At 42.3% G+C, this 15550-nt stretch overlaps 1 protein-coding gene across 4 annotated transcripts in view; it reads left to right on the forward strand.

Annotated features, from left to right (window-relative positions):
* sbf1 (SET binding factor 1) overlaps positions 1-15550 on the forward strand; it is a 163932-nt gene that overhangs the window by 130393 nt on the left and 17989 nt on the right. For 2 of the 4 annotated variants that reach the window (XM_078553164.1, XM_078553165.1), the window contains exons 27-30: positions 356-552; positions 4605-4742; positions 5452-5547; positions 10232-10306. In XM_078553164.1, the coding sequence (XP_078409290.1) occupies positions 356-552; positions 4605-4742; positions 5452-5547; positions 10232-10306 (506 nt within the window). The remainder of the gene's footprint in view (positions 1-355; positions 553-4604; positions 4743-5451; positions 5548-10231; positions 10307-15550) is intronic. The other 2 variants (XM_078553166.1, XM_078553167.1) reach the window with 2 other exon arrangements.

Here is a 15550-nt window from a genome sequence, read left to right on the forward strand (position 1 = left end):
GGGCAATCAGGGATCAGCAACAAATGCTGGCCTTATCAGTGATGCTCACATCCCATGAAAGAATAAAGAAAATAAAGTATCCTTTATCTCAGTCTATGTGGATTCTCTTTCTATCTTAATGTTAGTTATGTCTCTTCTTTCTACCACCATATGTTATCTGTAACTGTACAGCAGTCCACCTGTAAACTGGATACTTTGTGGACTGGATAAATCCATGGCCCACCAAGATGAAGTGCAAGTTGCTGAAACTGAAAGCATAGAGCCTTAGTAATAGCAATGTCTGAAAGTCACAGCACAGGCTGTCGAGGTGTCAGCAGGATGATTTTTTGATTGACCTAATATTTTCCCCTTTCAGTTACCCCAGCCTCCTGATTATCCCGCAGACCATACAAGACAGTACAATGCAACGCATCTCACGGTGTTACAGACAAAATCGCTTCCCCGTTGTATGTTGGAGGAACTCGCGCACAAAGGCCGTGCTCCTGCGTTCGGCTGGGCTGCATGGGAAGAGTGTCGTCGGCCTCTTCAAGTCCCAGAATGCACCAGCTGCAGGTACTAACCATGATATTAACCTGAAGAAGAAATGTAACATTATAGACCATGCAAGTTTGGGCGTGGCATGAGTGTTGGTGTGTGGATGATGGGAGCGTGGGCACTGGACAGTGGGTGGCAGGTGTGAGAATGTAACACAACTTTCGGGCACTGAGCTATTTCAGGCAGTGCAACTATGGATGTTACAAACTAGAGTCGGTAGGCATTGCAGACTACAGACAGTGACAGTGTGAATTGAGAAGCAGAAACTCAGTGATAATTTCTGGATTATTACCTGAACCATGTGTAAATTGGCATAGGATAAATAAGATTAGAGAAATGAATGCGTGGCTCAAAGACTGGGGTGGGAGAAGTGGGTTCCGGTTTTGGGGAAAGTGGGATCTGTACCATTGGGACGGTCTACACCTGAACCGTGATGGGGCTAGTGTCCTGGCAAACTGCATAACTAGGGAAGTAGAGAGGGTTTTAAACTGAATAGTGGGGGCTAGGGATCAAATTTGGGAAGACATGGTAAACCAAGGAGTAGAGACAAGGCAAGAGAGAAAGGTATTAATATGAGAAATGATAAACAGACTGTGACAGGAAAGGACAAAGAGTATAAATCTAAGAGTGAATCAGCAGATAAGGCTAGATGCTACAAAAATAATAAAAGGACGAAACTAAAGGCTCTGTATCTAAATGCACATAGCATTTGAAACAAAACAGATGAAAGTACAAGTAGAAATAAATAAGTACAATCTGATAGCCATTACAGAGACATGGCTACAGGATGACATTGATTGGGACCTGAATATTGAAGGGTACGTGACATTTAGGAAGGACAGGAAGTTAGGAAAAGGCGGAGGGGTGGCCTGTTAATTAATGATGGTGTTAGCACATTAGAGAGGCATGACCTAAGTTCAGGAAACCAGGACGTAGAAGCGCTTTGGGTTGAGATGAGAAATGATTAAGGCAAGACGTCACTTGTGGAAGTGGTGTACAGGCCCCCTAATTGTAACTACACAGTGGGACAGAGTATAAAAGAAGACATAATGGGAGCTTGTCAGAAAGGTACAGCAATAATCATGGGGGATTTTTATCTACGTATAGACTGGAAAAATCAGGTGGGCAAAGGTAGTGTAGATGAGGAGTTCATAGAATATTTTTGGGATAGTTTCTTAGAACAGCACCTTCTGGAGCCAACCAGAGAGCAGGCTATACTAGATCTGGTATTGAGCAACGAGATAGGATTAATTGATAACCTCATAGTGAAGACATCCCTAGGTAGCAGCGATCATAACATTGAATTTTACAATTGTTTTGACGGAGGCACGAGTGCATCCAAGACTAGTATTTTAAACTTAAATAAGGGCAATTATGAGGGCATGAAAGCAGAGTTAAAGTGAACTGGCAAAATAGGTCAGTAGATGTTCAGTGGCAGACATTAAAAAGGATATTTCAGAATGCACAGAATATATATATTACAATGAGAAAGAAAAATTCCAAGCGAAGAACCCACCATCCGTGGTTAACTAAAAAAGCTAAGGACAGTATCAGACTTAAAGAAAAAGCATATAATTACGCAAAAACGGGTGTCAGATCAGAAGATTGGAAAAAATATAAAGAACAACAAAGAATGACAAAAAGGAGGGAAAAATTAATGTATGAGAGAAAGCGAGCTAGTAATATAAAGACGGAAAGTAAGAGTGTCTATAGATGTTTAAGCAAGAAAAGAGTTAACAAAGTCAGCATTGGTCCTATCAAATGTGTGTCTGGGGAATTGATAATGGAAAGCAGGGAAATGGCGGATGTTAAGCAAGAAAAGAGTTAACAAAGTCAGCATTGGTCCTATCGAATGTGCGACTGATAATGGAAAGTAGGGAAATGGTGGATGAATTAAGCAGGCATTTTGCTTCAGTCTTCACTATAGAGGACACAAGTAACATCCCGGAAATAACTGTAAATCAGTAAATGAAAGGGAGGGAGGAACTCAGGAAAATTGCAATCACCGGGGAAGTGGTATTGAGCAAATTGTTGGGGCTACAGGCTGACAAATCCCTAGGTCCGAATGGACTTTACCCTAAGGTCTCGAAAGAAGTTGCTAGTGAAATAGTTGATCCACTGGTTTTCATTTCCAAAATTACCTAGATTTGGGGAAGGTTCCATTAGATTGGAAAATAGCAAATGTAACTCCTTTATTCAAAAAGGGAGGGGGATGGAAAGCAAGAAACTACAGACCAGTTAGCCTAACATCTGTCATAGGGAAAATGTTAGAAGCTATTATTAAAGATGTTATAGCAAGGCGCTGAGAAAAATTCAAGGCAATCAGGCAGAGTCGACATGGTTTTGTGAAAGGGAAATCATGTTTAACCAATTTATTGGAGTTCTTTGAAGGAGTCACATGTGCTGTGGATAAAGGGGAACCGGTGGATGTACTGTACTTAGATTTCCAGAGGCATTTGATAAAGGTTATTGCAGAAAATAAAGCTCCTGGTGTAGGGGGTGACATATTGGTATGAATAGAAGTTTGGCTCGCTAACAGGAAACAGAGTAGGCATAAATAGATCTTTTTCTGGTTGACAGGATGTGATGAGCAGTGTGCCACAGGGATCAGTGCTGGGGCCTCAACTTTTTGCAATTTATATAAATGACTTGGATGAAGGGCCCAAAGGAATGGTTGCTAAATTTGCTGACGAGACAAAGATAGGTAGGAAAGTAAATTGTGAAGAGGACGTAAGGAGGCTACAAAGCGACATAAGTTAAGTGAGTGGGCAAAGATCTGGAAAATGGAGTATAATGTGGGCAAATGTGAAATTGTTCATTTAGGCAGGAAGAATTTAAAAAGAAGTTTATTGTCTAAATGGTGAGAGATTGCAGAGCCCTGAGATTCAGAGGGATCTGGGTGCCCTACTGCACGAATCACAAAAGGCTAATATGCAGGTACAGCAAGTTATTAGGAAAGCTAATAGAATGTTATCATTTATTTAGAGAGGAATTGATTTCAAAAGTAGGGAGGTTATGCTTCAGTTGTACAGGGTACTGGTGAGACCACATTTGGGGTATTGCGTATGGTACTGGTCTCCTTTAAGGAAAGATATAAATGCATTAGAAGCAGTTCAGAGAAGGTTTACTAGACTAATACCAGGAATGAGCGGGTTGTCTTATGAGGAAAGATTGGTTAGGTTAGGCTTGTATCCACTGGAATTTAGAAGAGTAAGAGGTGACTTAATTGAAACATATAAGATCCTGAGGGATCTTGACAGGGTGGATGTGGAGAGGATGTTTCCTCTTTTGGGAGAATCTAGAACTAGGGGTCACTGTTTAAAAACAAGGGGTCGCTCATTTAAGACAGATGAGAATTTTTTTTATCTGAGGGTCATGAATCTTTGGAGCTCTCTTCCTCAAAAGGCAGTCGAAACAAAGTTTTAAGGCAGAGCCAGATAGATTCTTGACTAACAAGAGGGTGAAAGGTCATCGGGGTTAGGCAGGAATGTGGAATTGAGGTTACAATCAGATCAGCCATGATCTTATTGAATGATGGAGCCGATCAAGGGACCGAGTGGCCTACTGCTTCTACTTCGTACGTTCGTATGTTAATCGCTACTTGTAATTTAAACCTTGGAGTCCAGGTATCATTCTGGTAAATCTATGCCTGACTTGCTCCAAGGCCAAAATATCCTCATGAAAGGCCTTTGATGAAGCAGCTGCGGGTGGTTGGTTTCAACTTGTTGCCTTGAGGAATTTCTGCATCAGTGTCCGAGGGCTGAGAGAACAAGCACAAACCTCTTTCTTTGTGCCAATTATAACACAAATTATAACACAACCACTGGAGTGTATTGACTTCATTTTTTGGTGGGGGTGGGGGGGCTCCTGGTGCCACCGTGCCAATCTGAGAGATGGAGGGCAATGTTTTAACCGTGCTCAGTCTTTGTGGTTTATAATTTCAGTGTGATTTTGTCAGATTGCTTTATTGGTTGGTGTTTAAGTGTTGCAGCTATGATTCAAGTCTCTGTTAGCTGCCTCTGACCTTCACCTGTGGTGGAGCTCTTATTAAATATATTTTTCTGTTTCAGATCCGTCTCAGACAGACTCCACCAGTTTAGCACAAGAAAAGTATTTGCAGGCAGTGATAAATTCCATGCCGCACTACGCAGACACAGGTGGTCGCAACACTCTCAGCGGATTCACGTCTGCTCACATGAACAGCTCAGGTTTGTTGTGTCTTTCTGTGAGATTTTTTTTCCCCTCAAAGTTATCAATGAGGTGAAATGTGTACTGAGCGCATTTGGAGGGCATTGAACCACAAGATATCCTGATACTGCAGGTCAGTGGCAGGCCATTTATAGAGTACAGATGCAATTCTGGGCATTCAACCTCATAAATAGTTTCTAATCTCTACCCTTGCTCAGGCTTGTGAATCACGTACTTTCGTCCTTTAATCCTGACCAAGGCCAAGAATTTCTTTACTCACATTTTACCCATACCTTTTGTTATTTAAACACCTCAAAGTAGCCACTTTGCCATTGAGAAAGCAAATTAAGTTCTTGGTTTTATATCTGGAGGTATACAATGTAATGGTAAGGAGGTAATGTTGAAATTGCAGAAAGCCCTTAATTAGGCTGCAATTGGGGCATTGAGTACCATCATAGGAAGGGAGTGGAAATTCTGTTTTGGTTCACTCAAAGCTCCTCAGGAAGAAGAGTGACACTTATGAAGAAGATTGATCTCTGATCTGTCATCAGCAAGCTTGCCGTCTGCTGATCTGCACTTCACCTGTTCCAAGTTCTGCACTCTGCTTGCTGCTCTGGGCTCTGTTGCATCTTGTCCTTTCCTTCTGTACCTCTGCTGATGTAGAATCTTTCCATGCCCTGTTATATTCTGGGAACCTTTGCTTGACCGGTGTCCTGTTATATTCTGTAGACTCGTCTGATAAGCAGAGGCAGCCAAAGATTAGTGTGCTGATGAAACAGGTGATGGGTGGAAAGGAGGAAATGACGAACACTTTCAGTCGCGGAGGTGAGAATCACTCTGAATCCATGTAGCGTGTACAATCAATATGAGCAACATTTTGTGATTTATTGTTAAGTTTCTTTTCCTTTAAAATTCTTCATTTCTGAGCTTTATCCTTGGTTGAAGTTTCCCTCCAGCAGGGGAATGGCTGGGTGGAGCTATTGGCGCTTAAACTGGTGCTGCTTGTGCTTAGTTAATAGAGACCTTGTGTCTGCTTCCTGTGAAACTGCATAACAGAGCATGGGACTCTGAGGCAGACCTGCAATCATTGACAGAATTGGGGTGGTTGGACAATGGGGACAAGTTCAGAATTTCTAGCAGGAGGAAGGAATGGGGCATAATCATATAATCTATAGGACAGAAAGAGGACTTTAAGCTCATAGTGACTGTACCTACTGAGCCGTGCCAAATAAAAAGGCAGATGGGAAGATTGTTTTGCCCAGTCCCTCCAGTGGCTGCACCTGGTTTAGCAGGTCTCCACCACCATATCTAGAAATTCCCTTCCTATTTTGTGTGCATTAATTGCTCAAATGGAGTAAGATTGGCAGTTTTAGTAACAACATTGTACTAAATCTAGCTTGTGCCTGCCTCTTACCTGCCACTGTACCAACAGTAGCAGGTGCGTGCATTGATACTGGTTCATGTTAAGAGACTAGTCCTTTGGAGCTTGGTAACGATTGTTGGATGTACACCACTGACATCTGCAATGAAGTTTTTTATGTGCATTTCAGAGCTCTATGCTATTGAATTAAAAACCAAACAGCAGTGATGACTATTGTGGTTTGATTGGGATGCAAACACTGAACGTTTCTACTTGGGTTCAGTAGCCTGAGATGTCACAGAGATTTTACAAACATGTTTGTTTGGCCAGTTGAAATGCTCAATTCCACAGGCCTCAGGGACTGTGATGGTAAACAAAACCAGAATTTGCCCACTTGCCATAAATAAGAGCTTCCCAATCTCCCACCCAGAGCATTGGTTTAGAAACATCCAACTCAGATCAGAGGGACTAGCCAGCATGGTAGCATAACCTTAATGGGGCATTGAGAGTGGAAGTGCATTGTATCCTGTGCATGTTAAGCAAGCAGTGCCTGAAGTGACATGATTGTTTTATCAGTGTGGCCTGTATTAGACTGTGACATTGTCCTCTGTACTAGACTGTAATGGCTAGCAGTGTATCCTGTACTGGATTACAGTGGATATCAATGTGACCTCTAGCGGACTATAGTAAATATCAGTGTGCCCCATACTGCACTGCAGTGGGTATCAGTCATCATCGCCGTTGATTTCCCTTTGCTATCGAAGATGGCCTTTTCTTCCATGGTCAAGTCATCTGTTGTGCATTCTAAAGTGGCTGTGGAGTCCAACTGCAGACCTGCCTGACTTCCCAGAGTACCGGCAAGGATGAATTGTCTGATTTTGTTGAGACTGCCAGTCTTTCTAGCTTGCCTTTCTTCCTTAGCTGCCTGTATTCTTTGCTGTTCGAAGGAAGCAACACCGCTATGGGATCGCTCCCCAGGTAGTTCGTTCTTGTGTATTTTTCTCCCGGTCTGTGGCTGTCATGCCATATTTCCGAGGTCTGCCTTCAAGGGGTCCTTGAACCTTAATCTTGGGCTATCTCATAAGCGGTATCCAAGTTTAAGTTGTGAATGCATGACCATCTTAGGGATTTTATGATCAGTTATATGTACTACATGTCCACTCTATCTGAGCCGAATTCTGATGAGTGCTTCAATTTCAGACATTGCTGCTCATTTGAGTGTGTTGGGAACTTTTTGCCCTCCCATTTTATGCCCCTGATGTTCCAAATACAAATCATGTGGAACCTATTAAACCGCGAATATGTCTGGAGTAGGTAGTCCATGTCTTACAGGCATATAGGATGGTAGGTATTACCACAGCATTTGTACACAAGCTTTGTTGTAAGTTTGATACCTTGTCTCCTCCACAGACTCTTGCGTAAGTAGGGAACTGCTGAGCTTGTTCTAGCAATTCTATTTGCCACCTTGTCAGTGTAGACATTTACTGGGATTATGCTACTGAGATAGGTAAGTTTATCTACAGCCTTCAGAGTTGTATCACTGATGGTTATAGAAGGTGGGGTATAGTCAGAGTTTGCTGGTGATTGGTGGATTCTATCTCTTAAGATTATGATTAGCCCATTGTCATCAGCTGTTTTTGAAAAACAGTCCATGACCCATTGAAGGCCATGCTCAGTGTGTTACATGAGGGTACAGTCATCAGCAAACAGCAATCCCCAATTCATCATTCTTATACCTTAGTTGAGGATTTCAGTCATATTAGGTTGAAGAGATTGCCATCTGTTCGGAATTGGATGTATAATTGGCATAGTGGGAATGTATCTAGACTAGTCATGCAGAGGCCCAGGCTAATGCTTTGAGGACATGGGTTCAAATCCCAACATGGTGGCTGGTGGAATTTAAATTCAATTAATAAAAATCTGGAATTGAAAATCAGTCTCAGTAATGACAACCATGAAACTATCATCGATTGTCATAAAAACTCACCTGGTTCACTAATGTCCTTTAGGGAAGAAAATCTGCTGTCCTTACCCGGTCTCGCCTACATGTGACTCCAGACCTACAGCAATATGGTTGACTCTTAACTGCCCTCTGAAATGGCCTAGCAAGCCACTCAGGTCAAGGGCATTTGGGTATGGGCAACAAATGCTGGCCTTGCCTGTGACACCCGCATCCCATGAAAGCGTAAAACCCCTGTTTCACACCACTTGCTATGTCAAAGGGGCCAGTGTATTCAACACAGCCAGTGTCTCTGGTTGTCATTCCATTGTGAAACTGCTGTATCAGATTTACCACTCCATCAGGACATCCAAGCTTGTCTGTGACTGCGCACAAGGCCTCTCTGCTTATTTTGTCAAAGGTCTTTGTCAGGTCAACAAGACAAAATAGAGCTCCACCTGTTGTTCGCATTATTCATCGTGTATGTGCCGAAGGGTTGCTAGTGTCTGTGCCTTTCCTGTACCCACTTTGACTCTGCCAGTACATGTTCTGCTATGTGGTTTACCAATCTATTGAGTAGGACCTTTGCTAGAATCTTACCAGCTATCACAAGCATTGAGAGCCCCCTGTGGTTGTCAGACACAGATTTTTGTCCTTTTCCTTTGCACATGTGAATAATTATGTCATCTTTGAATGCCCAGTAAATGGTTTGCTGATCCCACATTTGATATAATTTTGTGAGTTTGATGGCTACCTGGGATCCCACAGATTTGTTCATTTCTCCTGGGATCCTGTCAGAGTCTGGAGCTTTCCTTGAGGGTAAAGATAAAATGGCTTTGTTGCCTTCTACAACAGAAGGTTTGCTGTCCAGGTTTTCACACATGGGCCATTAGTGCCCTGTAATAAACTGTAATGGGTATCAGTATGCCATGTAATAAACTATAATGGGATCAGTATGGCCTGCACTGGACTATAATGAGTATCGCTGTGGCCTGTGTTGGACTGTAATGGATATCAGTGTGACCTGTGCTGGACTAATGAATATCAGTGTGACCTGTGCTGGACTAATGAATATCAGTGTGACCTGTGCCAGACAATAATGGGTATGAGTATGGTATGTACTAGGCAGTAATGGTGTGCTCTCTATCAGACTGTAATGGGTGTCGGTGTGCTCTGTACCAGACTGTAATGGATAGCAGTGTGCTTCGTATCAGACTGTAATGGGTAGCAGTGTACCCATTTAAATGTCAGTAAGTTGTTGTGATAACTGTTTCAATGGACAATAATGGGGTTTGAGTGTGGCATGTACTGGACTGTAGTGGGTGTCAATGTCCTCTGTGCTAGATGGTAGTGGGTGTCAGTGTGCTCTGTGCCAGACTGTAATAGGTGTCAGGGTGCTCTGTGCCAGACTGTATTGGATGTTGGTGTACCCTGTGCCAGACTGTAATGGGTAGCAGTGTGCTTTGTACCAGACTGTAATGGGTAGCAGTGTACCCATTTAAATGTCAGTAAGTTGTTGTGATAACTGTTTAAATGTACAGTATTGGGGTTTGAGTGTGGCATGTATTGGACTGTAGTGGGTGTCATTGTTCTCTGTGCTAGACGATAGTGGGTGTCAGTGTGCTCTGTGAAAGACTATAGTGGGTGTCAGTGTGCTCTGTGCCAGACTATAATAGGTGTCAATGTGCTCTGTGCCAGGCTGTATTGGATGTTGGTGTACCCTGTGCCAGACTGTAATGGGTGTCAGTGTACCCTTCACTGAACTGTACCGAATGCTAATATTCTCTCTACTGGACTGTCAATGTGTCCTATAGGAAACTGTAATAAGTACCAATGTACCTCCTCTTAAATGTCAGTAAGTTGTTGTGATAACTGTTTAAATGGAGATCGATATGTCTGTCCAGTGCCAGTATTGTACTCTGTGATACAAAAGCAAAGTACTGCAAATGCTGGAAATACTCACAAGTCTAAGCACCCCTAAAGAGAGAAACAGTTAATATTTCAGGTTGACGACCTTTTGTCAGAACTCCACACAGTGGGATAGCTGTTTAAATGGAGACTGACATGTCTGTCCAGTGCTAGTACTTAACTGGGTGCTACATGATTAATGTTGCATATTTTCAATTGTTTAATTGTCTGATTATCTTGTGCTTTCTCATTCCTGGAGCAAGTCATGGACTGATTTTTTTTTTTGTGCTGTGCCTTCTCAGTACTAGGTCACAGAGCCAGGGTCATCACTCTGGCAAATCCAAGAGCCACAACGAAGGGGAAAGAAAGCCCTCAAGGTATTGTGTTTGAGCACAAGGATAGTAACCAATTCTATCCTTGTGTTTAGGAGGGCTAAGAGCAAGAATAACCACATATTAACCTGCTATAGCATGCATAAACTGAGACTGCCTGTTCTAAAACCCTTAACTTCCTATTGCACTCACCTGATTAACTTAGTTATGGGCTAAGCCTTTGCTCAGTGGCAGACAAAGCTGAATGAGCTGATATTAATCATATCTGTGCACAGTGATTACCTATGAAGCAAAATAAATTTTCCATATTTTTTGTGTACATCAAGCATTGTAATATGAATAATATATTAAAAATCTTGCACCTGCAAGCAGCTGCTCCCTACAAAACCTAACTTTCCTATGTTAACTTTTCTCAGTATTAATTCCTATGCCTACTTTTATAATGAAAACCACCTGTGTAAACTTGTCACACTAATTACACCCTCTCATCTGGGGGAAGTAATGTAGACATACATGATTTGCATTCCACAGTCCCTCAACCTGCACTTCAAGGATGCTCCTAAGCTCCAGCTAACTCTACTTCCTTGCTCTCATAATGTTGTTTTTTTCTGTCTAATTATAACCAGTAAAATGAAAATAATTAAAATATTATGTAAAATTGACTATATATGCCATTAAGATGGGAACTGAATTAGATCTCTGTACACTTGCACAGTTAGTGCTACAACCTGGAAATCTGCTTCACCAGCAGACTAAACTTGCAGTTAGACAGCATTTATAGCACAGAAACAGGCTGTTTGGTTCAAAAATTCCTAGCCATTTTTTACATGAGCCACCCCCTAACCCCATCAGTATATCCTTCTATTACTGTTCCCCACGTGTGTTTATCTAGCTTCCTCTTAAATTTATCTAAGCGATTCATCTCAACTACTCCTTGTGATAGCAAGCACCATATCCTAACCATTCTCTAGCTAGTTTCTCTTGAATTCCCTAATGGATTCATTAACAACAATCTTCATGCCACTTCATGCTCTCATCTGGATCTGGAAAAATTTATTAATTTTGCTACCAATTTCCACCCCTCCATCATTTTCATGTGGTCCATCACTGACACCTTCCTTCCCTTCCTTGACCTCTCAGTCTCAATTTCTGGTGATAGACTGTCCACCTATATTCATTACAAGCCTACTGACTCCCACAGCTACCTCGACTACAGCTCCTCACACCCCGCTTCCTGTAAGGAGTCCACCCCATTCTCTCAGTTCCTTCGCCTCTGTCGCATCTGTTCTGATGATGCCACTTTCCAAAACAGTTCCTCTGACATGTCTTCCTTAACAGAGGCTTTCCGCCCACGGTGGTTGACAGGGCCCTCAACCGTGTCTGGCCCATCTCCCGTGCATCCGCCCTCACACCTTCCTCTCCCTCCCAGAACCATGATAGGGTCCCCCTTGTCCTCACTTATCACCCCACCAGCCTCTGCGTTCAAAGGATCATCCTCCACCATTTCCACCAACTGATGGCATGTTGGCACCACCAAACACATCTTCCCTTCACCCCCCCTGCGGCTTTCCACAGGGATCGTTCCCTCCGGGACACCCTGGTCCACTCCTCCATCACCCCCAACACCTCAACCCCCTCCCATGGCACCTTCCCATGCAACCGCAGAAGGTGCAACACTTGCCCCTTTACTTCCCCCCTCCTCACTGTCCAAGGGCCCAAACACTCCTTTCAAGTGAAGCAGCGCTTCACTTGCACTTCCCTCAATTTAGTCTACTGCATTCGCTGCTCCCAATGCAGTCTCCTCCACACTGGAGAGACCAAACGCAGACTGGGTGACCGCTTTGTGGAACACCTTCGGTCTGTCCGCAAGCGTGACCCAGACCTCCCTGTCGCTTGCTATTTCAACACACCACCCTGCTCTCATGCCCACATGTCCGTCCTTGGCCTGCTGCAATGTTCTAGTGAAGCTCAACGCAAACTGGAGGAACAGCACCTCATCTTCCGACTAGGCACTTTACAGCCTTCCGGACTGAATATTGAGTTCAACAATTTCAGATCATGAACTCTCTCCTCCATCCCCACCCCCTTTCCGATCCCCCTTTTTCCAGTAATTTATCATTTAAAAAAAATATATCTTTCTTTTCCCACCTATTATTAAATTTATTTCAATCTATTATTTTATCTCCACCTTTTAGTCCATTTCGATCCCTTCCCCCCACCCCACCCCCACTAGGACTATCTGCCACTAGCTTGTCCTGCTTGCTACCCTTAATGTCCCCATTAGCACATTCCTTAGATAATATCACCACTGTCAACACCCCTTTGTCCTTTTGCCTATGACATCTCTTCTTTGCCTCCACCTATCACTGGCCCCTATCCAGCTCTACCTGTCCCACCCACCTCTACCAACTTGTTTTTCATCTCATTTCTCCATTTCCTTAGTCCCGATGAAGAGTCATACGGACTCGAAATGTCAACTGTGTTCCTCTCCGCAGATGCTGTCAGACCTGCTGAGTTTTTCCAGATATTTTTGCTTTTATCTTAAATTTATAGTTCCTGGTTCTGCGCTCTCCTGGATGTGAAAGCATCTTCTATACACCTACCCTATTAAACCTTTTCATAATCTTAAAGACTGCTATCAGGTCATCCTTCAGTCTCCTCTTTTCCACAGAAAAAAGCCCCAACCTTTTCAGTATTTCCTGACAGGTATAACCTCACGATTCTGTTATCAGCCTCATAAATCTTTTTTGCACCCTCTCCAGTGCCTCTATATCCTTTTTATCATATGGAGACCAGAACTGCTCTCAGTTCCCCAAGTATGATTTAACAAAAGTTTGATATAACTTTAACATATCTTCTCTACTCTTCAATTCTGTTCATCAAGAAATGAACCCTTTTGATTTGTTTGCTTTTTTATGGATCTATTAACTTGCGTTAATTTAGAATCTATATTGAAATCAATCAGCAGTGACAGGACTTGATAACATGTCAGACAGCTTTCCAATCAAAAGAGCGCACCAGGGATGTGTTACGCCCCCAAAACTGTTCAACCTGTACACTGAAGCTATCTTCAGAGAAATAGAAGACCTATCAGGTTGCAACAATGGTGAGTTGAACGTCAACAATTTGAGATACACCGATGACACTGCACTGGTTGCAGAGTCAGGAGAGGCACTGCAGGAAATTGTAAACAAAATGAAAGCAAGGAGTGTAGAACATGGATTAAGAATGAATGTGAAGAAAGTGGTGATAAGCAGAGACCTAACCCCAGAAGCTGGTGGGCTGAATGATCTCCTTCTGTGCTGTAACAATTCTGTGAAGTGAAAATTGAAGTAAATTGACCTGTCCTGGAACAAGTGAAAAGGTTTGCCTATTGGGCAGATTATCACAGCTAATGGGAGATGTGATTTTGAGATCCTAAGGAGAATTGAGCTACCTGTGAACACATTTGTCAGAATTAAGGACATGTTAATATCAAAGAAACTGAACCTGAATCTTGAGAAAAGAATGCTGAGGTTCTACGTTTTGTCATCTAGGTTATATGCCTCAGAGACGAGGACAACTGACAAAGAGGCTCTTGATAAGCTAAATGCATTCGGGATGTGGACATGTAGGAGGATGTTCCGCATATCCTACATATACTGAGCCTATTGAGGAAATGCTGGAAAAGGATGGAGAAACGAAGAAATTACTGCATAACATCAAAGAGAGAAAGATACTGTATTTTGATCACATCATTAGAGCAGATGGTAGACAGAGACAATTATTGGAAGGAAAGATAGGTGGAAAATGTAGGAGAGGGAAACAAAGGAAAAAATAGATGATAGATATAATGGACTGGATACAGTTGACCTATGTGGAATGTGTAAGGGCAGGACAGACAGGTGAAGATTCATGGCAGTCAACTTTCTGGATGAAGATGACACCAATGAATGGGCGAATCTGCGTCATGACTTTGTTTTGTGTATCTGTTCCCATGATCCTCTGCTCCTCTACCCCATTTAGACACTTATTTTCCAAGAATATATGGTCACCTTAATCTTCCTACCAAAAGATACCACCTCATACTTATCTATATTGAAGCCCATTTGCTAATTGCATATCGATTCTGCAAATTTTATTAATGCCTTCTTGCATTTTGTCACAATTTTCTTCTGTTCACAATTACATCCCTCCAATTTGGTGTCATCTGCAAATTTTGAAATTGTACTTCCAATTCCCAAGTCCAAATCGTTTATGTAAATAGTGAACAACAGTGATCCTAGCACCAGTGGTCGTGGAACACCACTCCCCATCTGCTGCCAACCTAAATAGCTACCTTTAACCCCTACTACCTTTTTTGTTTTATAGTCGGCTTCTTATCCATTGTGATACTTATCTCCTTACTCCACATGTTCTGACCCTTAGTCACAAGGCTACTCCGTACCTTATCAATGGCCTTTTGAAAATCCAAATTTATTACATCCTGCACTTTACCCTTGCCTACTTTTTCTCTTACTTCTTCAACGAATTCTATGAGGGTGATCAAACATGACCTTCCCTTTTCAAATATGCGCTCACTACTCTTTGATGTTCTTGTTACTAAATGTTTTTCTGTACATCTTTGAGTAAAGATTCCATTATCTTTCCTACCACCGATATTAACCTAAGTGGCCTATAGTTCCCTGGGCATGCACCATCTCTCTTTAAATATAAGAATAACATTAGCTGTCTGCCAGTCCCCAATTATGTTATGATCCTTGACCGGCCCTCCAAGTTTTCCGTAAGATTCAGTTAGGGACCAATAATGCTTTGTTTAAAGTAGACAAAGTTTGAGATTCAAGACACTTGCCAAGTGCATAAAGCCACAAAATTCCATGGATTTTGAACAAACCAAAATAACCTTGTATAGAAAAGTTAAGAAAGATAAAACAATTTACAATATCTAGCCTATAATCTAACGTTCAGGGTTAATATGAGGTATACTTAAACTAACAGGCAAACTGTGGTCGAACACACCTTACTACATTATAAATGGCAGATGCGACCAAGAAAGAATGCATCGATTTCTCAACAACCCACCCAGACATCAGTAACACTGAGTCAACCAATTTCAATGAAACTCTGTCTGTCTCACAAGGGATTTCAGTCTTCACTTTCTAAGATCTTACCTAGGAATTGTCTCCAAAAGTCGCTCCAACTCAGATGGCATCAACAGCAGCCCATGTTGCAGGGCTTCAATCTCATCCCCCGAGATCATTTCCCCTGGATTCCCAAGCATGCTCTCAAGCATCAACTCACAAGTACAAC

Source organism: Cetorhinus maximus, chromosome 12 (genome assembly GCF_964194155.1).
Source record: "Cetorhinus maximus chromosome 12, sCetMax3.hap1.1, whole genome shotgun sequence".
NCBI classification, from domain to species: domain Eukaryota; kingdom Metazoa; phylum Chordata; class Chondrichthyes; order Lamniformes; family Cetorhinidae; genus Cetorhinus; species Cetorhinus maximus.